Here is a 19,169-nt window from a genome sequence, read left to right as displayed (position 1 = left end):
TTGGCGCACAACCCCTGTTCAACTCACCCTCCACACCCCGTACCCCAGTCACTGCGAAGGTCGATCTCATGTCTTGAGCCGTTCACTCTCAGAGGTGATTCCGCGCGACTAAACTCTAGTCCACATTGTAGTGGCTAGTGCACACATAATCCACACACACGCACACTCCCACGGCGCCACACATAGACTCGCACTAGGAGCCCGGGCGGCGCCACGGTGGGGGGAGGGAGCGACAGACAGGGAGCGCTGGTGCCTGCCTTCAGACGACCAAGCTGGCTAGGGTGTCCGGCTCCTCGTAGGAGCAGCCGGAGGGCAGCCGAGGTGGCGGAAGAACGTCGTCGCCCATCGACGGCTGCGCCTTTGCGGTGGTGCGGCGTGCGGGACGGGAGAGGGCGACGCGCACGCTAGAGTCGACCGTCTGATGGGTCGCGCCGAGCGCCTTTGCGAGGAGGGCGAGCGACACCTGGCGATGCGGGCCGGTGTGGCAGCCGACGGCGAGGTCGTTGTACAGCCCATCGGCAATCAGGTCGCGCGGCGTCACTTCAAAAAAGCGCCCAAAGATGCAGCCGCCGCGCACGGCGTCGTTCTCGTGCGCCAAGTACCGCATCCAGCGCGCGGGCATCAAGGTGGTCAAGCTCAAGCCTCAACGGCGGGATGTCCGTCGCGGCGCGCGAGGGGGTGCTCAACTCCTTCAAGGACGACTTTGGCACGAGGGTGATCCTCATCTCCCTCAAGGCGGGCGGCGTCGCCCTCAACCTGACCGTCGCCTCCCACATCTACCTCATGGACCCGTGGTGGAACCCGGCCGCCGAGTACCAAGCCATCGACCGCGCCCACCGGCTCGGCCAACACAAGCCCATCCGCGCGGTGCGCCATATCGCCACTGCCAACCCCCCGCGGCCACCGCAGCTGCCCCCCACCCACCCCACCCACCCTCTCCACCCACCCACCACCGCCCACCAGCCACCCCCCAAAGCCCCCGCGCCACCGTGCGCCCAGCAGCTCCGTTCTGTCCACCAGCGCCACCCGCGCCCTCGCTTTGTAGGTTCGGTTTGTCGTGCGCAACACCGTGGAGGAGCGCATCCTTCGCCTGCAGGACAAGAAGCGGCTCGTCTTCGAGGGCACCGTCGGCGGAGACATCGGCTCGCTCTCGCAGCTCTCGGAGGATGACTTGCGCTTCCTGTTCCAAAACTGACGCCGGCCGGCTCGAGACGTGCGACGTCGGCCGCGGTGACGGATTCGGGGGTGGGGATTAGCGCATGCTGGGCTCGAGCCTTGTGCACGCTGTGCAAGCTGGGCTTGCGCAAAAGTACACTCTGGCGAGTTAGAGAGATTTGGAGTACGTGGGGGGAGCGGAGCGCTGGCACAGAGAGTCTACTGAGTAATTGTAACTGACGAGTTTGAGTTTGAGCAGCACTGTGGAGTCAGGATCGGGACACTGGGCGCCGCGACGGCCTCCGCGCTCTCCCCGCTCGGCTGCCGTGTCCGCGGGCGTCCCGCGTCCGCCGCGAGGCGGAACCCGGTCCCGGAAGGAGCGCTGCACGAGGACTCGAGACCGAGTCGACGTGGCGCCGGAGGACCCGAAGATCGGATCCCGCACACGAATCTCGAATGATTCACGTGTGTGACAGTGTGTGTGGCAGGGGTTTTCGAAAAACCCCCCCCCCCCCCCCCCCCCCAAAACCCGATCCATGATACGGATCCGATTCATTACGACGACGACGCGCGAACGATCAGGTCCCAGCGGGAGAACGCGGGAGAGGGCACGCACGCGCCCTAGCAGAATGACTGGGCGGGTCGTGACGCTGTTCGCACTGCTGCTGCAAATCCTATTCTTGCAAGTCGTCTGGGGGCAGTGCGCAAGCGGCAACAAGGACCCGCATCTTAACTTTGCCCATGGGGGCACGGCTGATTTCCGTGTGTGTGTGTGTGTGTGTGTGTGTGTGTGTGTGTGTGTGTGTGTGTGTGTGTGTGTGTGTGTGTGTGTGTGTGTGTGTGTGTGTGTGTGTGTGTGTGTGTGTGTGTGTGTGTCACGTCACTGCATCCTCTGCCGGTTCCTCCCGTCGCCTCTTCTTTGTTCGAATGTTTTTTAATCCATCCTTCACGAAGCCATCCCCTCCGCTGCGTCGTCCCAGTTTATATCCTCATCCTCTGTGCGCGTTTTCGTTCCCTCCCCCTCTCCATCGTTGTCGCCTCCGTCGACTGTGGCGCTGCCTCTTCCCTCGCCTCCGTCCTCCTCGTCTCGCCTGCCGTCGTCCCGTGTCTCCTCGTCCTCGCCATCGTCTTGGCCGTTGTCTACCTGTTCATCGTGTCCCCTGCCGCTTCTGGCATCGCCGTTGGCTTCCTCTCTCCCCCTTTCCTCCCTGCCCCTCTCGCTGTCTGGTGCTAATGGACCCCCTTCCTCTTCCCTCGCCACCGCGTCACCGTCACCATCCCCGTCGCTAAGCGCCCAAAAGCCACAGCGCACAGGCCACAGGGTATCTTACGAATACTTGATTTTTCACGCCGTCTAACAATCGTGTTCAAGCGGCCCTCCTGTGAGCTGGTACACCAAGAATGGCTTACCACTGCCAGGGGCCACACTGTGGCAAGCTGTGATGAGCGTGGTTTGGCTTGTGCAGCCCATACGGACGTGGTATATACACATATATGCGGCCACGTGTCGGCCGGTTCGGGGCACGAATTCCGGATTTTTCCACGGCCTAACAATCGTTGCTGTAGTGGCGCCAATGGCCGCCTCCCGTCGCGCCATTGGCACCCTAGCTAGCAGTAGCACCGGAGGCAACACCACCAAGCCCACAAGTCACAAGAGTGACGGAGATGCTTGCCACGAGCACCGTGACGCCCGACCCTGTGAGCACCGTGGGCGTATACGGCTGCATACGGTGAGATGATGCACAGCATGGCCAGACGAGGGATGCAAGGCTCGCCAGCTGTATGTTAGTGAAGTATATGGATGTGATCAACATGTGTGCGTCACAGGTACGCGCAGCAGCGCATGTAGCCGCTGATATCGAAGACAGCGCAAACAGGTCTTTTTGCGCCACGCACCCGATGGCCGTGCAGGTCCAACTGCGTGCACAGGAATGCTATCAGCGCGTCTCCGCCATAACTGGACATGGCAATGAAGCAGCTGAGACGTGACAACACCGGTGCTGGGCCAAGGAGGTGCCGCTCACCGCCGATTGTTAGGACTGTCGTCGAAGGCGAGCGGCGGTCGCCGGGCAGCAGCTCGTGGCGATCGTCGATCCGCGAGCTGCCAAGCTTGTCACAGGCCGGCACTGGATCGAGGACGATGGCGCCGCGCGGCTGGAGGCAACGGAGAAAGGCATTGTGGAGCGGCGAGGCGATTGTTAGGAATTTCGAGGCGCGGAAAAATCCGACAGCCGGGAAAAAATCAAGTATTCGTGAGATATGTTTCGCAACTTTATATAAAACTTTAATACGGCCTAGCTTGTACACGTGTTTATGATGTGTGTATGCATATGCACCGTGGGTCGAGGGGAGCCTCCTCTCTCTCTCTCACTTTGCGCCGCCGCCCGCAGCCGCCCTCTGCTTTTGCCTCTCCTTGGCCGCGTCGATCAGCGGGACGAGCTGCTGCTTCTCTGCGAGCACCTTGAGCAGGTTGATGAGGAAGGGCAGGTAGTTGTGCTTGCGCCGCACGTTCTCCGCCTTCCACCGCGCCAGCTTCTGCTCCTCCACCGCGAGCTGCTGCCGCCGCTCGGCGAGCGCGGCGTCTCCCTCGGCCAGGCTAGCGATCTGCTTGCGCAGCTCGTCCGCGCGGCTGGCGGTGATCGCCATCAGGTTGAACCGGATCTCGCTCTGCGAGTACCGCTCGATGCGCGCCTGCGGCAAAGGCACCGGGCGAGGCTCGAGATGGCCGAGGTGCTGCCGACGTGCAGCCGACGTGCAGCCGAGGTGCGGCCGAGGTGCAGCCGACGTGCAGCCGAGGTGCGGCCGAGGTGCGGCCGAGGTGCAGCCGACGTGCAGCCGAGGTGCGGCCGAGGTGCGGCCGAGGTGCGGCCGAGGTGCAGCCGAGGTGCAGCCGAGGTGCAGCCGAGGGTCAGCCGAGGGTCAGCCGAGGTGCGGCCGAGGTGCAGCCGAGGTGCAGCCGAGGTGCCGCCGAGGTGCGGCCGAGGTGCAGCCGAGGTGCAGCCGAGGTGCAGCCGAGGGTCAGCCGAGGTGCCTCCGAGGGTCAGCCGAGGTGCAGCCGAGGGTCAGCCGAGGTGCGGCCGAGGTGCAGCCGAGGTGCAGCCGAGGTGCAGCCGAGGTGCGGCCGAGGTATAGGCCGCGGCAGTGCCTGGATGGCCGGCGCCACTGCCTCGAGCCAGTCTGCTCCCTGCGGCAGCTCGCCGAGCAGCACCTATTTTATTCGTCGGGTTTGGGTACCGGGTTGGGTAGGGTACTACGATAGCTCGCGGAGCAGCACCGGCCCCGGCTTTAGCCCGTCAAGCTGTGGGAGGGAGGGGGGGGGGGGGGGCACGGGTGGTGGCCGCGGCAGTGCAAGTGTCGCGGACACAGCCACGGGCGCATGTCTCGGAAGGGTCTTGGAAGGGTGTCGGAAGGGTGTCGGAAGGGTGTGTCAGAAGGGTGTCGGAAGGGTCTTGGAAGGGTGTCGGAAGGGTGTCGGAAGGGTGTGTCAATAGGTCTCGGAAGGGTGTCGGAAGGGTGTGTCAGAAGGGTGTCGGAAGGGTGTCGGAAGGGTGTGTCAATAGGTCTCGGAAGGGTGTCGGAAGGGTGTGTCAGAAGGGTCTCGGAAGGGTGTCGGAAGGGTGTGTCAGAAGGGTGTCGGAAGGGTGTCGGAAGGGTGTGTCAATAGGTCTCGGAAGGGTGTCGGAAGGGTGTGTCAGAAGGGTCTCGGAAGGGTGTCGGAAGGGTGTGTCAGAAGGGTGTCGGAAGGGTGTCGGAAGGGTGTGTCAATAGGTCTCGGAAGGGTGTCGGAAGGGTACCTCGTAGAGCTTGCCTGCGACCGGCACCTGCGGGGAAGGCTCCGAGAAGGTTCCGGCGAGGCGCCGCGCTCTCGCGGCGCCGGCGGCGCGCGCGCGGACGGCGCGCGCGCGGAGGCGACGCGGGCGGTGGAGTGGCGGAGGTCGACATCTCGGCTACATCTCGGCGAATCTCGGCTCTGCGAGACGTAGGCGATGAAGTGGTAGAGGTCGTCGTCCTTGGTCGCCACGCGCTTGTTGTCCGACATGAAGGGGTCGGGGGGCGCGAACGAGTTGTGCGCCTGACGCCGCCGGAGAGGTAAGGTGAGGTAAGGTAAACGTCTCCACACACACAAAGTGGTGGGGCAAGGGGGGGCGACCCTCGCATCTCCACGCCCGGGACACGGGCAGGAGCCCCACGGCATTCAAAGTGCAAGCACCGGCCCGGTGCGGCGTGGGAGGAGAGGTGCCGCCGCGAGCCGTGCGGCGGCGGCGCGCAGTGAGAGTTCAACCCCTCACACGCGCTCTTCACATCGGGGCTCTCGCCGCAGACTGTGAGAGTGAGAGAGCGGCGTGAAGGCTCACGGGGCCGACTGCAGTGTGTGGCGGCGAGGCGCAGTCTGAGTTGGAGTCTGAGTCTGAGTTGGAGTCTGAGTTGGAGGTGCCGTGCGGACGAGGTCCGAGTTGGAGATGGCGAGGCCTACACGTCGGAGGAGCTCGGGCGATCTCGGGCAATCTCGGGTGATCTCGGGCAATCTCGGGTGATCTCGGGCAATCTCGGGTGATCTCGGGCAATCTCGGGTGATCTCGGGCAATCTCGGGTGATCTCGGGCAATCTCGTGTGAGGAGTGGAGCTGGAGACGGCGGAGCCCTTGGTCTCCGAGTCGAACTCCTTGGTGAAGCCCTTGGCGGCAGCGGGGAGCGGTGGTGAGGGAGGTGCTGGCCAAGGGTGCGGTCGTGACGGAGGCGGCAGGGGAGGAGAGAGAGGCGGCAGGCGACGAGAGAGGCGGCGGGGAGGAGAGAGGCAGCGGGGAGGAGAAGGCGCGGTGGTGGGGGCGTCCGCCTTGAAGTTGGAGAGCTCCTCACCCAGCTCGACCTACGGGAGGCCAGCTTGGCTCGTGGAGCGACCATGCGGTAGAGACGACCGCACCAGCCAGTGCCGGCGTCCGGTGACGGTGGGAGCGAGGCTGGCGGCAGCAGAGGCGGCGGCAGCGGCGGCGGCGAGGGTGGAGAGAGCACCTTCTCCGAGTTGAGCAGCACTGAGAGGATGGCCTGGGTGGCGCAGGCGTTCGTGATGACCTGCTTGGCGAAGAAGAGATGGTCCTCGTATCCAGACGCCTGCCGAGGGCCAGCGTGCACAGGCCGCTGGGAGCGGTGCCGCCAGCGGACGCCGCGGCGCCGGTGCAAGGCTGCGACTGTGTGGGGCGAGCGCTCACGGTCGGTCGATCGTCCTGCTGCGCGAGGTCCTGCTGCCACTTGAAGAGGAAGATGAGCCCGTGCACCTCGCCAAGCGCCTGCATCGAGCCGCTGTCGAGGGAGTAGACCTCCTCAAACTGGACGCCTTTGACGCCCATCTGCTCGACGAGCTCGGTGAAGACGCCGGGGTCGGACTCGATGGTGCACCAGTCGGTCATATCGGTGATGAGCAGCTGTCCAGGCGCCGCCTGCTCGCAAATTGGAAAAGAAGAAATTTTAGTGCGAGCGCGGCAGCTCAAGCGCTTGTCCTCGTCCCATCCCTCGTTTCGCGTGTCTGTTTTCTTTCTTTCTTTCTTTTCAAGCACCACGCATATACATACCACGCGCAAAAAAGTCCTTACAACGCTCGTGCGTGTCGTCATCATCTGTCTTGCGTCCACCCATACCGCGTTGGTGTCCAGTCCGAGCCTGACTGTTCTTCACCTTCCTACATACATACATAACCTGTGCGTCAGTCCTTACCGCCGCCCCCACCGCCACCCTCCCTCGCAGCCATCCTCTCTAGTCTCTCTGATCCTCACTCAGTGCGACAGTGCCACCGTCGCCGTCGCCGCCACCGCCGCCGCCCTCACCGCCACCACCGCCATCGCCACCGCCACCGCCACCGCAGCCACCGCCACCGCCACCACCGACCTCTCCGCCACCGCCCTCACCGCGACCGCCCTCACCGTCGCGGCCCCTCCCTCACGCCTGCCGCCTAGGTCACCGCCAAGAAAAAAATCACGAAATTCGAGGCCGAGGCGACGCTCTCGCGCAAGTGAAACGAGGTGAAACGCCCGCATGTCGACGAGCGAGCAAGTACTGTGGCGCCGGGTGGCTCGGTGCGAAGAGGCAATGTGGGGTGAGCCTTCCGCGGACGGAGATCTCTCGCAGCGGGTCGACCTGCTCGAGCTAAGTCTCGGTGTGACGAGTGATGGAACACGAACGGTGGAGGAGCGGCTTGGTGCTATTGAGCACTTGATTGGGCTGACAGAGAGCCCGTACAAGCTGTGCGACCTCTTTTGTGTTGCCGCGCACGAAGTTTGCGCCGCTTGCCTTGAAGACTCGCGTGCGAGGCGCGCAGCTTGGATGGGCGACGCGCGTTTGAAGGCGCTGCTCAGCCAGCGTATCATGGAAGATGCGCCACCTTCTGCTGGCGCGGGTGAGCTCACCAGAGCGAGGCAACGGCTGGAAGCCAACACTTCTCTGGCCTGGTTCATGCGCCTAGGCACCGACCTACCGGCGGCGTACATGCAAAACGCCAATAGTCGCAGCGACCACACGCTCGGCACTGTGTTTGAGGCGCTTCTAGAGGCAGCAGCGCCAGAGCAGCGAGCTAGCGCTGTGGCGATTTACACAGACTGGGTCGAGGCACGGCTGGACGCTAACCTCGTGGTGAGCCATGTTGAGCATGAGGTCGCGGATACCGGCGAGATGCAGGAGGTGAGCTGTTGGCAGTGGTTGCCGGAAGATCAACAGGTGGAGGGCGATGGCCAAAGCCTTACCACGGTTTTGTCCGCTCGGAGCGACGTCAGCACACAGGCAGGCATCCGAGCCACACTCCTGACGCTGCATGAACTGCACGAGCATTGGGCCGTCGAGCACGATGACAACCTCAGCGGCATTCCCGAGGACGGCGACGACTCGGGTGGCACGACAATAGTGGGGGAAATGGCTCAGTCTCGGAATAAATTTTCTCGGGCTGCGGCTGAGTCGGGCAGGTGGCCGCCATTCTGTTCGGTTTTGGCCTCTTTGTGTCCCTCTCAGCTCACAGCCATCACCCTCCCGCCTCCGCTGGCACGCGATGCACCCTCCTCCGATGGTGCCGAGGGTGCCTCGGCGCAGTCCTGACGGCTGCCGCCACCTCCGCCCTCAGGAAAGGGGCACGACCGCTGCACGACCGCTGCACGATGCCGCTGACCGCGAAAGCGGAGAGGCGCAAGCGACGCAAGGCCTCCGAGGTGGCCGCTGCCTCCGTCGAGCCCACGGTCGCCACCGAGGCGCCGGAGCCGCCCGCCGAGCCCCACAACGAGTCGGAAATGGAGGTCGAGCCGGCAGCGCCCGATCAGACGGCGAACCGCCTCCTGCTCATGACGGCAGAGCACGAGGCGGCGGTGGCGCGGCGGTTGCTCCAGCAGGGCGGTCGCTGTTGGCTGCATCAGCTTATCGATGACGACTCCGAAGTCTTCGAGAGCGAGGCGAAGGAGGAGATGGTGATCGTCGCGCGGGAGGTGGACGACTACTGCTTGATGGTCGGCGACACGCGGCCCGAGGGCATCTTCGGCTCCACGCTCGCGGCCGAAGCCGTGGTGGCGGCCCGCGATTTCGAGGATTGTGTGAGAGATGGGACGATTGTCGGCCGAGGAAGATTAGGCGACTGGGTAGTTCCCGATCTCTCCGAGGAGTACGACGACCTGACGGAGGCAGAAGAGGCCGAGGCGAGGGGGCTGGCGGCTAGAGCCAGCTATAGGCGCGCGATCCACCAGCTCAAGGCGGCCTTCCCGGAGCTGCCGACGCCCGATCCCGTGGTGCGGCGGTGCGTCTGCAGCCCAGGCGCCCCACGATGGCCCTGGGCGCTTGACATCAATTGCGTCGACTGGTCCTACTGCCGCGGCCCGGACGAGTGCCGACCGTTCAGCGAGGTCAAGTTTCTTTGGCGCAGGTCGTGGGGCATGGGCTCTATCTCCGCGGAGCTCGGAAGCGCGTACCTTTACCGCGAAGCTCGGCAGCGCGTCCACGACCGCTGGTGCGCCGCCGGGCCCAGGCTCCCGCGCGGGCAGAAAAAATCCGTGGGTTGACGGGCATATCTCGGGCCCACTTTAGAGTTAGCGCGTGATCTTGGGTGTTTATGATAGCCCACAAGGGTCTTCTGGAGCATGGTAGCGGTGGTTTTGCGCGAGGCGTTCATTTAAAAATCACCATTTCCCCCACTAACGACAAGCCGCTGGCGGCCCGAGGGCATGGGCATTGGCGACTTGCAGGAGGAGGAGCAGTTGCGCCAGGCCATGGTAGCCTCACTCAATGAAGGCATCGGGTCACAGCTACCTCAGGAAATGGAGGTTGCTTCCTCGGCGCAGCGGGAAGGGCAGGAAGTCGAGTTGTACACCAATGCACCCGACGGACGGCGCCCGAGACGGCGCCGCGGCCGGCTCGGGAGAGAGAGGAAAAGAGCCGTGCGCCGTCTCACAGAGAATTGTATTTATTATTTTGGATCTCTTTCCATGGAAGAATGTGCTGGGCGCGCGGTTGTGAGTGAGTGAGTGTGAGTGAGTGAGTAAGTGAATGACCGGTCGCGGTCGTGTGTGTATCTGCTCGTTGTCGAGTATACAAAAGAATTTAAACAAAAGAAACTTTGGCACGCCCCCTGGACCCCTGTCCTGCCCTGCTGCGCCGTCTAAATGAATAAATACGTCCCCACCTCTGCAGGATCGCGCTGACAATTCCGCTGTTCGGCTTCAAAAATTCCTTTTTGCAATCGTTCACGTAAACGGCGACTCACTGCAACCTCTCCTTAGTGACGGCGTGTCGATAGATCTATGATCCAACCCGCCTTGGAGACGGCAGCCACCACCACCAGCATCCCATGTCCGGCGCCGTATCCCTTTCGGCGTCGACGCGAGCTTGGCGCGACCGAGCTCGTGGTATCGTATTGCACGGCGCCCCTCGCCTGGCTGAAGGGCGCGGTGGACGACCTGACGTGCCTCGGGGCCAGCGTCTCCAGAGTCCACGTGGTGTGCAAATGCGGGCGACGGCCGAATGCATCCGAAGTTCCGAGTGGAGCCACAGTCAGATCGGCAAGGAACGTGGGCCGCAACGACCACACCTTCGCCGACTTTATCGCGACCCGCTACGACACGCTCCCTGCGTCCATCTTCTTTCTCAAGGACACCTCGGCGGGAGCCGCCTCCGGCCCTCGCAGCGGGAAAAATACGCCCTTGCCCATCCATCTTGTTGGGTCTGAGCTGCAGGCGTCGAAGGATGGTTTTGCATGTGGCAGTGAGCCGCCCACTAACCTTGTGCCGCGCGAGCGCGCGCAGTCACTATGGCACGCGGCGCACGAGGCGGACGAGTTTCGCTTGGTAGACTACCACCGAGAGCACGAGCAGAGCCGTCTCGCCGCGCAGAGCGCCCCCTTCATCTCGCCGTCACGCCCACTGCGGCGGTTTGTGGAGACCACCTTCTCCCGCGCCGCGGCGAGCCACTTGGACTCCGCGCTCCATCCACTGCGTCTCGTGTGCTACGGGGGCACCTTCGCCACAACCGCAACGAGCGTGCACCGTCAGTCGCGCAGAGACTGGCGCGCCCTGCGCAATGCCCTCACGCGAGGCGACAACATCGAGGAGGGGCACTACACGGAGCGGCTGTGGGCGGCGCTGCTGACGGCGCCCGCCTCAGCGGAAGACGCCGCCTCTGCTTTGCTCGGTGGCGCTGGAAGGGGAGGGCGCGACTTCCGCTTCGATCGCACGAAGCCAATCCGGTTCCTTTCTGGCGTGGCCTTGAGAGACTGTCTCCCTGGTCTTATCTGGCAGCACAACCCGGCGGAGGATTCTGAAAGGGCATCCGTGCCCATCGCCGCTGCTGTCGTCGGCGCTGCCCTCGGCGCTCTCGCGTTCGTCGCGATCAAAGCGCGGCGACGCATCTCGACGGGCGCGCCGGTTGCGCCAACGGCATGCTCCATTACGTCGTGGGGGGCAGCTCATTAGGGACGGCACACACCCATGGTTCCTAGCTGGTGTCTGTGAATGGCTTGCGTCCAGTGTTGCGCCGATTTGTTGTTTGCTTTTTGGCGATGGCGCCGAGCGGGCGCCGAGTTGTTCTATCTAGCTAGATTGCTGAGTCGTTGTTGGGTTCGCCGTCGTCTCCCTTTTGGTGGAGTGTGATTCGCCAAATATGCTCACTACAGTCTACACACCACGGGAGCCGCCTAAGCGACTACCTGCGGTTAGGTTAGGTAGGAAGGTGAAGAACAGCCAGGCTCGGACTGGACACCAACGCGGTATGGGTGGACGCTGGACAGATGATGACGGCACGCACCGAGCGACGGCCGAGGACCGAGCGACACACAGACACGAACAGGCTCACACCTGCGAGGGCCCAAAAAGAAGAAAACTCGCTCAACCTGGGCCGTCCTAGAGCTCTAGAATTTTACAACAAAACTCCCTCGCACGACACTGGGCACGGGACTGGCTCGCACTGGCACTAACACAGGTACCGGTACACCACGGGAGCCGCCTAAGCGACTCCCGCGAGGGCGGCGAGGCACTTAGCAAGCTCCGTGCACCCGTCCGCCTCGCCACAGGCAAGCTCATTCACAACCTGCTCTGCGATTGTCGTGTGAAGAACGACTGAGATGCGCTGCTTCTGCAGCCCCAGCCAATTCTTAGTGGTCCAAGTCACCTCATCGAGGTATTGGGCCCGCGTCAGCTTGTTCTGTAGCACGTCCGCCGCCTTCCGGAGGATCTCACGGACACCCTTCCCGAACCCGCCGAACGAGTCGAACAGCAGCAGCTGCACGTCAACGTCCTTGTCCTCCCTGACGTAGCGATAGTCCCCGCTGTAGGACAGCGAGGACAGTAGGACAGCTAGAATCCACTCCTACAGTAGCTCTAGAATCCACTCCTCCCCGCTGTACACTGTAGTCGGCCCCGTGAACCTTCACAGTCTGCTGTGAGTGCCCCTGTGTGAAGAGTGCGTAAGCCAATCCTTGCAAAACTCTATTGCGCCGGCACCCCAGCGTAGAGGGCGTCGTGTAGCCCTCCTTTTGGTATAAATAAACTCTATTCCCCTCCCTCCACAAGGGTGGCACGCTGTTCAGCCCAGCCCTTGACTCCCGAGAATGTCGCCGCCGTCGGGCACCCTCGCGCTGGTCGTCGCCCTCGCGCTCATCTCAGGCTTCGCCGACGTGATCACTTGGGTTCGTTTCGAGAGCTTCGCTGGCCTGCAGACGGGTAACATGATCTTCATTGGCGAGGCCATCTTCGTGCAGTCGCTGCCGGGTGCTTTCGCCACAATCTCTTACAAGCTGGCGATGATCGCCTCGCACTTTTTTGGCGTCTTCCTGTTCTGCGCCCTCGCCCATGTCACACGCTGGCCCGTTCGCGTGGGTTCCTTGCTCCTCGCTGCCCTGACGGCGGCAGCCGCGGTGCTCGACTTGCTGTTTGAGAGCAGGTGGGCCGCGTGCCCCGTGTCTGCCTCGCTTGGCGCGATGAACTTTGTGAGTTCGCCCAATACTCTGCTCGAGGGCAAGGTCTTCATGATGACCACGCTAACGACCGGTAACCTCCAAAAGTGCGCCAAGATGCTCTTCTACGCTGTCAGCGACCACGGACTCAACGCCGAGGAGCGAGCGCAGACGCTGTACGCGGCGGCGACCATCTTAAGCACGATTTGCGGAGCGTCCCTCGCCGGCCTCGCTCTCTATGCCAGCCCATTCGGAACGGCCACCACCAGCCCGTCTTGGTGGTTGTTGTTTGTGGCGGGCGCTCAATGCGCCACGCTGCTGTACCACGACTTCCTGCTCAAGCCGAAGTCGGAGTCGTATCCACTCGAGCACGGCCGCATGTCGCCGCTCGTCGAGCCGCTCGCTGCTGATGCGGGCTCGGCGCAGGCGCAGGAAACGTGCAACACGGCGTGTTTAGGGTGTTCGGAGGGCGACGGAGAGCGGACGGCCGGCAACGCGGCGGAAGATGGGCTCTATCCTTCTCCTCTCCGCGTGACGGTCGATCGAGGGGCGGCCGATTGACTGCGATTGAGAAGATGTAGAGACTAGAGTGCGAGTTCTGACATGCCGTTTATCGTTTCTTTCCCTCGCGGGAGTCTGCTTAGGCGGCTCCCGTGGTGTACCTGTGTTCGTGCGTGCGTACCAGTCGAGTCCCGTGCCCAGTGTTGTGATTGGGTAGATAGGTCCCGTGTGCCGTTTATCGGTCTGTCTGGCTCCCAGGCAGATGGATGAGCTCATATGCTGGCTGTATTGAGGGGCCAGACCCGGACACACAACAAGGAACGCTAGGTAGGAAATGCCAGCTCCCAGCTCTGGTGGCAGTGGTGGGTGGGTGGGTGGGCCTTTCGATTCATTGGCCGGCGGGTCCGTTTCACGAGGCACCACCCTCATGTTCACAGCCTTGTTATTGAGAAGAAAATACCTCCTCTGGCGCTGTGCGCTGGTCTATGAGAGGTTGAGGTGCGAGCCCTGGAGGCCCTGGGGATGGGGGGAGACCCGCGTTCACAACGATCCACATCCACACCGTCCTTTTGGCACTCTTACCTCCCCATAGGTCGTCTCTCTCATCCGCCATTGGCCATGGTCCGCATCTCCGCGCTGCCGCCGGGGAAGTATCCCGTGGTCATGTCTCTGGTCTGCTTGGCCATTATCTCAGGAACGATCGCCGTCACCAAGGCCAACCACCAACTGGCCAGCGTCTGGGATGTGCTAAACTCGTGAGCGCCCCTGCCCCGCAGCAATGCACGTGCCGATTGCTCATTTCCCTGCCCGCGCGCGCAGGTACTTCCACTTTGATGCGTTTGCGCTGGTCTTGGGCACAATCGTTGAGGATAATGACGTGAGCCCACGCAGAGCGTGGAGAGAGAGCCACTCCGAGCCCGTAGAAGGAACTCACCAGTCCGATAAGGATCAACTGGAAAGCTGAACCCTGGGCTTAGACAGAACGGGCGTGGCAGGCTCCAGGGGAGACCACGCTCTACCCGGGGCGCTAAGGAGGGAAATCGAAGCTGTTGGGCGCCCAGCGAGAAAACTCGCGAGGACACACCGACAATCCCCCCTCCCCGAAGACCAACCCTAGGCACGTAGAGCACGGGTCATCTCGGAGAGAGAAAGGGGGGGGAAGAGGGGGGGGATATAAGGGAGCCAGATACGCGGGAGTACCCTGGGAGTGAGAGCTCTCATTCATGGTCGCGAGACCAGGGGAAGCCATAACGAGGAACGGGCACACCAAGGCACTAACTTCATCACTCATTCGCCCCGCATTAGGTAGCGACCCCAGGTTCAGAGCTAGGCTGCCCGACAGGGCAGGGAACCCCCAGCGCGCAGGCGGGGCCCACGGTAGCCTCGTGCAGTACGCGATACCGAGAGCTGGGGGGAGAGGCGCGCCACACGCCAAGGGGGAGAGAATGGAGGGGGGAGACTATGCGTGCTCGTTTTTCTTCGAAAGCAATTTTTTTTTCATTGGGCTGGGGGTTTAGCCCCTCTCCGTGTAAGTTCTGGTCTTGTAGTGGCGCATTGGGCTGGGGTTTGGGGCCCCTCTCTGTACTGAGTGCCGGCCGATATGTGAGTTCGTTCGTTCACCTGTTTGTCGCCGCCGCGCGCGCACCTTGCTAGACCTAGAGTACGAACCTCCCCATGTCCAGCTCGGCGTCCCACCTCCTGGATGGAAATCGATCGCTTCCCCACGGGCACGGCGCTCGCGAGTCGCGTCGAGAGGAGCTCGAGCTCTCTCGGCGCACTCGAACTTTAGTCTCTAGACTCACTACGGCTCTGGATCGTCTCTATACAGACAGGCTTCTGGGTCTTGTGAGGGATGATTGTGCATTTGGCTGGGGGTTTGACCCCTCTAAAGTGGGTTCTGCGTCAGCTTTTTCGGTTGACCTCTGGCGGGGCCGTCGCCGGCGCGGGACCGGTGCGAGCCTGACGTCAGCTGACCCCACCTGTGCCCTGACCCCATACGTACGGTCTGGCTGGACCTGGAGAGTGTGGAGTCGGACTGTCGCGGTGGAGTGGCGTCTGGGGGCCTCTTCACCGCACAATCAATGGAGGCTCGCACATCATTCTACAATCATGAATCAACTCCAGCGCTCACGGCGCAACTAAGAGCCACACCCTGCCAGTAGCCACCGCTCAAGGAAATGCAACGACGCACGGGACACGGAGTAAGCACGCGAGTACGGCGACGGAGCCTCAGCTGTGCCGGCCTACCCCCCCCCCCCCCCCAAACTACGCCTCGCCGCTCCAGAGAAAGGCTCGCCGCGCAGCACACCGCTGCGCAAAAGCCCCCATCACTGCGAGAGCGCGCGGCGGATATGGACCCAGACCCATGTGGGTCGCCGACGCGGCAAACGCCTCCCGCCCCTCCTCCCCGGCGGGTCGCTGTGCCTGCTCATGTGAATTGCTCAAGATGGCGTCTGTGTGCTGTGGCGTCTGCCGTAAGTGCGGCCGCCGAAGAGTTAGACATGCTCCTGCGCCGCCTGCACCGAGACCGCGGACTCCTCCGAGACCACCGAGACCGTCGCCTCGCCTCCAGAGCCGTCGCCCGCGGTGGTTGTCTTCGCAGAGCTGCGGCGGCTGATCGTAGGAACGAGCCGGCTGCCACGCTTGGCGATGCTGCCCGAGAGGCGGCTCATCCTTGCGACACTGCCCGACTGAGCGGGAGTCGCGCCGAGGTCCTTTGCCAGAAGCGCGAGCGACACCTGCGGAACGGAACGCCCTGGCTGGTGAGTCCCGCCAGTGCGCAAGGCGAGATGTGTGAGAGACAAAGCGCGCGCCGGGTGGTGGCGCCCCGGGAAGCACGAGCGTGCCAGGGTCTTGTAGAGCCCGTCGGCGATGAGCTCCTGCGGCGTGACTTCGAACATTCTGCCAAACTCGCAGCCGCCGAGGTCCGGGTCGTTCTCGTGCGCCATGACGATCTTCAGCTTGTCTTTGCGCGCCTGCTGGACCTGGTCGGCCAGCCGCGCGTCGCTGAAGCTGTCCTCGTTGAGGTAGAGCAGCATGTGGGTCGCGGTGGCCGGCCGAGCATCGGCGGTGGAGATCGTGAGACCGGCAAAGGCGGCGGCGATCTTGTTGGCCAGCTCCAGGGCGCCCGCGTTGGCCGGCGAGGCCCAGAGCATGGTCTCCTTGGCAAAGGCGAGCAACTCGCTCTCGGGCTCGCCCGGCACGCAGAGCGGGAGGGAGCTCCGGTCAAAGTAGTTGGGCGAGCAGAGGAGCACCGCCTGTGGTTCAAGGGTGCCGGGGCTGAGGTCTCGGGAGGGGCGAGAGGGCTGCGGCTGTGCCCCGCAGCGCCTCGACGATGGTCTTGAGCGAGACGCGCTGGAACTCCACAACTCGCATGTAGATGGTGTGCGTCCAGCCCTTTTCAAAGATGTCCGGCTGCAGGTCCTCGGGGCATTCGCCGCGCAGCGCCTGCAGCGTCGCGCCGCCCTTTGCAGGGTCCGCCTCTTGGACGAGGACGATCGGCTTGCTCTGCTCGAGCGACGAGCGGATCTCGCGGAGGCAGTTCTGGTGGCACGCAAGCAGGCGGGCGGTGAGCCGTGGGGAGTGTCGAGGGGCGCAGCAGACTCGGGTGCGTTGAGAGCCAGACGATCCCGAGCGCGGGACAGGGCGGCGAGAGCGCGCCTTGGAGCGGAAGTAGCCACACGAGAGGAAGAAGAGGATGACCTGCGAGTGCTGGATGTACTCCTCCAGCGACCCAATATCCTTGAGATCATCCACCTGTGCGCACACCGCGGTGCGTCAGAAGGGCGGTGTGTAGCTAGAGCAGCGCGGCTGAGCCTGTGCGCGCGTCGAGAAAGATCTTGAGGCCCGGCACCAGCAGCTGGAGCTCACTCTTGATGTTTCCGACGGCGTCTTGACCGGTCGACCTGCATGGTTAGGGGGTTGGAGTTGGATGCGGCCTGGCTTGATCATCCTCCTAGCTGCGCGACGCACCAGATGTGAGAGAGGAAGAGGTGCCACGTGAGGCCAGTCCCGATGCTCATCTCGGGGGGCTGCTTGGTCGAGACGAGGCGGATCGTGGGGACCTTGGCGACGCGGCGGGCGGCGACGACGGCGCCGATTAAGAAGAAGACGAGCGCAACAGCAACGAGCACGATCATCGTGTCCACGATGGCATTGAGCTTTCCGAAGCCCAGGACATCGGCGGGGTCGGCTCCCTGGTACCGCTCCTCGATGCCGAGGAAGATGGTGGTCCAGTTGGTGCCGAGGAAGAGGAGGAGGAGGACGAGGCTCGTGGCGACGGCTAGCACGTCGTCCTCGACCCGCTTGTACGGCCGCACGACGGCGAGCACGACGGCGTAGCACGAGCAGATCAGGGTCGCCACCACGAGGCGAAGGAATGCGTTCTTCTCCGGGATCAGCAGCACGAAGCCCGTGAGCACGAGCTTGCGCGCCAGCTCGACCGCCTCCCACCAGTACCAGGTCTTCTCGTACTCCCGGTGGAGGAAGGCGGTGGCCCGCGTCAGAGCATTCGGCGACTTGGCCTGCAGCGGCTTGTAGCAGGCGGCGAGGAGCGACGTGAAAAGGACCAGCGAGCCGACCGGCCAGAGGACGATGAAACCGATGGCGAGGTCGGTGATGCCGTCGTGCTTCTCGGTGTAGCACTCGACGCTCGCGTCCTGCCGCATGTAGGAGACCTGCTCCAGGGGCTCGTTTGGCGGAGAGATGGTGTAGGCCTATCAGCAGCACATTGCCTGAGGGGCGGCGTGAGCAACGGCAGTCATCACTTTGAGGCGCCTGGCACGACCACGAGCGGAAGATGGAGGCGCTAATGGAGGGCACGAAGCAGAAAATGAGCACCAAGCCGGCCGGCGTGAGGTCGAGGAGGCCGAGGGCCGCCTCTGCCCACAGCTTTGGGCGCGGTGACGCGGCACGCCAGCGGCGGAGCCGCAGCGCGATTCCCGTTCCCATGAGCAGGGCGATGAGGACGACGGGGGAGAGAGCGCTGACGACGAGCCGCGTACCATAGCCGAGGCACTGCTCCGGCAAGAAGAAGCCCGACCAGTCGATGGAGATCGCGCTGGCCAGCTTGTCGGTCCAGCCCGTGTACTTGTCCGGCAGCCGCGCCGAGTAGGTGGAGGACAAGACGGTGCTGATCTGGTAGAAACCAAACAGGATCTTCACCTTGGCCGTCATTCCACCCCCGACGTAGTACTTGACGGAGCGGTCTGCAAAGCGAAGGATTGGGCCGATGAAGCGCTTCTCCCGCCAGTCCGTCATGCTGTAGGCCCACGCCACGAGGCCGCACGCGACGCAGAGGCCAAGGACGAGGCCCGCGATGCGACCCGCAGCGGCGCCGCGCGCTGCGCACTCCTTGCACTCGTCGCCGTCGACGAGGTAGTGATTCTCCGCGGCGCAGAGCTCGCACTCGGGGCCGGTGAAGTCCGAAGCGCAGTACTCGTCCGAGCCCGCCGCCTGCAAACGGCGAGACGCCTGCTTGGCTCCGCGCTCGTTGCCGGCGCACCGCGCCTCGCCGGCCCTGTCGCCCCCGAAGTCGCGGCACGCCGTCAGCACGGCGGAGGAGGGACTGGCGCGCCAGTAGCCGGCTGGGACGCCGAGGGTCGCGAGAGAGGTGTCGTCCGAGCACTCGGCGTTTGGCGGGCATGGCTTGCAGTAGTCGGTCGGGGAGGAGAAGATCTCGGCCGGGTCGGCGCTCTTGAGCAGGTAGAAGTCCTTCTGGCAGACGGAGCAGGTGACGGCGCCGCGCTCACCACTGAGGGGGTGAGGGCAAGGGACGCACTGGCCCTGGCCGGGGTTGGCGGCGTACGTGCCTGCAGCACACTCGCTGCAGGCGCTGCTGCCGACGCCAGAGGTGGTGCCGGGCTCGCAGCGCTCGCACTTGGAGAGGCCGGGCGTGGCGGCGAAATGGCCGGGCTCACAAGGCTCGCACGTCTTGTGGCTGACCGCGCCCGGCGCCGCGCTCGCCGTGCCGGCGGGGCAAAGCTCGCACGAGGCGCTCGAGGCGGAGCCGCTGGTCGGGCTGAAGCTGCCCGCGGGGCAGGGCTCCCAGACCATGCTCGTGGCGGCTCCCTCCACCTCGCAGTAGCCGCCCGGCGGGCAGGGCTCGC

General features: G+C 63.9%; 5 protein-coding genes across 5 annotated transcripts; all 5 read left to right on the top strand.

Moving 5' to 3' along the window:
- Nucleotides 1–654: 654 nt before the first annotated feature.
- Nucleotides 655–1,195, top strand: EMIHUDRAFT_75096 (hypothetical protein; the record flags this gene model as incomplete). The annotated part of the gene is made up of 2 exons (XM_005773190.1): nucleotides 655–867; nucleotides 1,046–1,195. 2 exons carry the CDS (start codon nucleotides 655–657, stop codon nucleotides 1,193–1,195), a joined length of 363 nt encoding a protein of 120 aa, XP_005773247.1.
- Nucleotides 1,196–8,252: 7,057 nt separating this feature from the next.
- Nucleotides 8,253–9,308, top strand: EMIHUDRAFT_368993 (hypothetical protein). Its single transcript, XM_005773189.1, has one exon. The coding sequence runs from the start codon at nucleotides 8,291–8,293 to the stop codon at nucleotides 9,176–9,178; it is 888 nt and encodes a 295-aa protein (XP_005773246.1). The 5' UTR covers nucleotides 8,253–8,290; the 3' UTR covers nucleotides 9,179–9,308.
- A 32-nt stretch (nucleotides 9,309–9,340) lies between these two features.
- Nucleotides 9,341–9,867, top strand: EMIHUDRAFT_241751 (hypothetical protein; the record flags this gene model as incomplete). The annotated part of the gene is made up of 2 exons (XM_005773188.1): nucleotides 9,341–9,480; nucleotides 9,807–9,867. 2 exons carry the CDS (start codon nucleotides 9,341–9,343, stop codon nucleotides 9,865–9,867), a joined length of 201 nt encoding a protein of 66 aa, XP_005773245.1.
- Nucleotides 9,868–9,916: 49 nt separating this feature from the next.
- On the top strand, nucleotides 9,917–11,083 carry EMIHUDRAFT_241750 (hypothetical protein; the record flags this gene model as incomplete). The annotated part of the gene is made up of 1 exon (XM_005773187.1): nucleotides 9,917–11,083. The coding sequence occupies one exon, from the start codon at nucleotides 9,917–9,919 to the stop codon at nucleotides 11,081–11,083; it is 1,167 nt and encodes a 388-aa protein (XP_005773244.1).
- Nucleotides 11,084–12,197: 1,114 nt separating this feature from the next.
- On the top strand, nucleotides 12,198–13,376 carry EMIHUDRAFT_444611 (hypothetical protein). The gene has a single exon (XM_005773186.1). The coding sequence runs from the start codon at nucleotides 12,217–12,219 to the stop codon at nucleotides 13,120–13,122; it is 906 nt and encodes a 301-aa protein (XP_005773243.1). The 5' UTR covers nucleotides 12,198–12,216; the 3' UTR covers nucleotides 13,123–13,376.
- The last annotated feature ends 5,793 nt before the right edge of the window (nucleotides 13,377–19,169 follow it).

This window comes from Emiliania huxleyi (assembly GCF_000372725.1).
Source record: "Emiliania huxleyi CCMP1516 unplaced genomic scaffold EMIHUscaffold_342, whole genome shotgun sequence".
NCBI classification, from domain to species: domain Eukaryota; phylum Haptophyta; order Isochrysidales; family Noelaerhabdaceae; genus Emiliania; species Emiliania huxleyi.
This window is presented reverse-complemented; position numbering and strand designations above follow the sequence as displayed.

Coding starts and splice junctions, on each gene's coding strand:
- EMIHUDRAFT_368993 (XM_005773189.1), top strand. CDS start 8,291: ATGCCGCTGACCGCGAAAGCGGAGAGGCGCAAGCGACGCAAGGCCTCC.
- EMIHUDRAFT_444611 (XM_005773186.1), top strand. CDS start 12,217: ATGTCGCCGCCGTCGGGCACCCTCGCGCTGGTCGTCGCCCTCGCGCTC.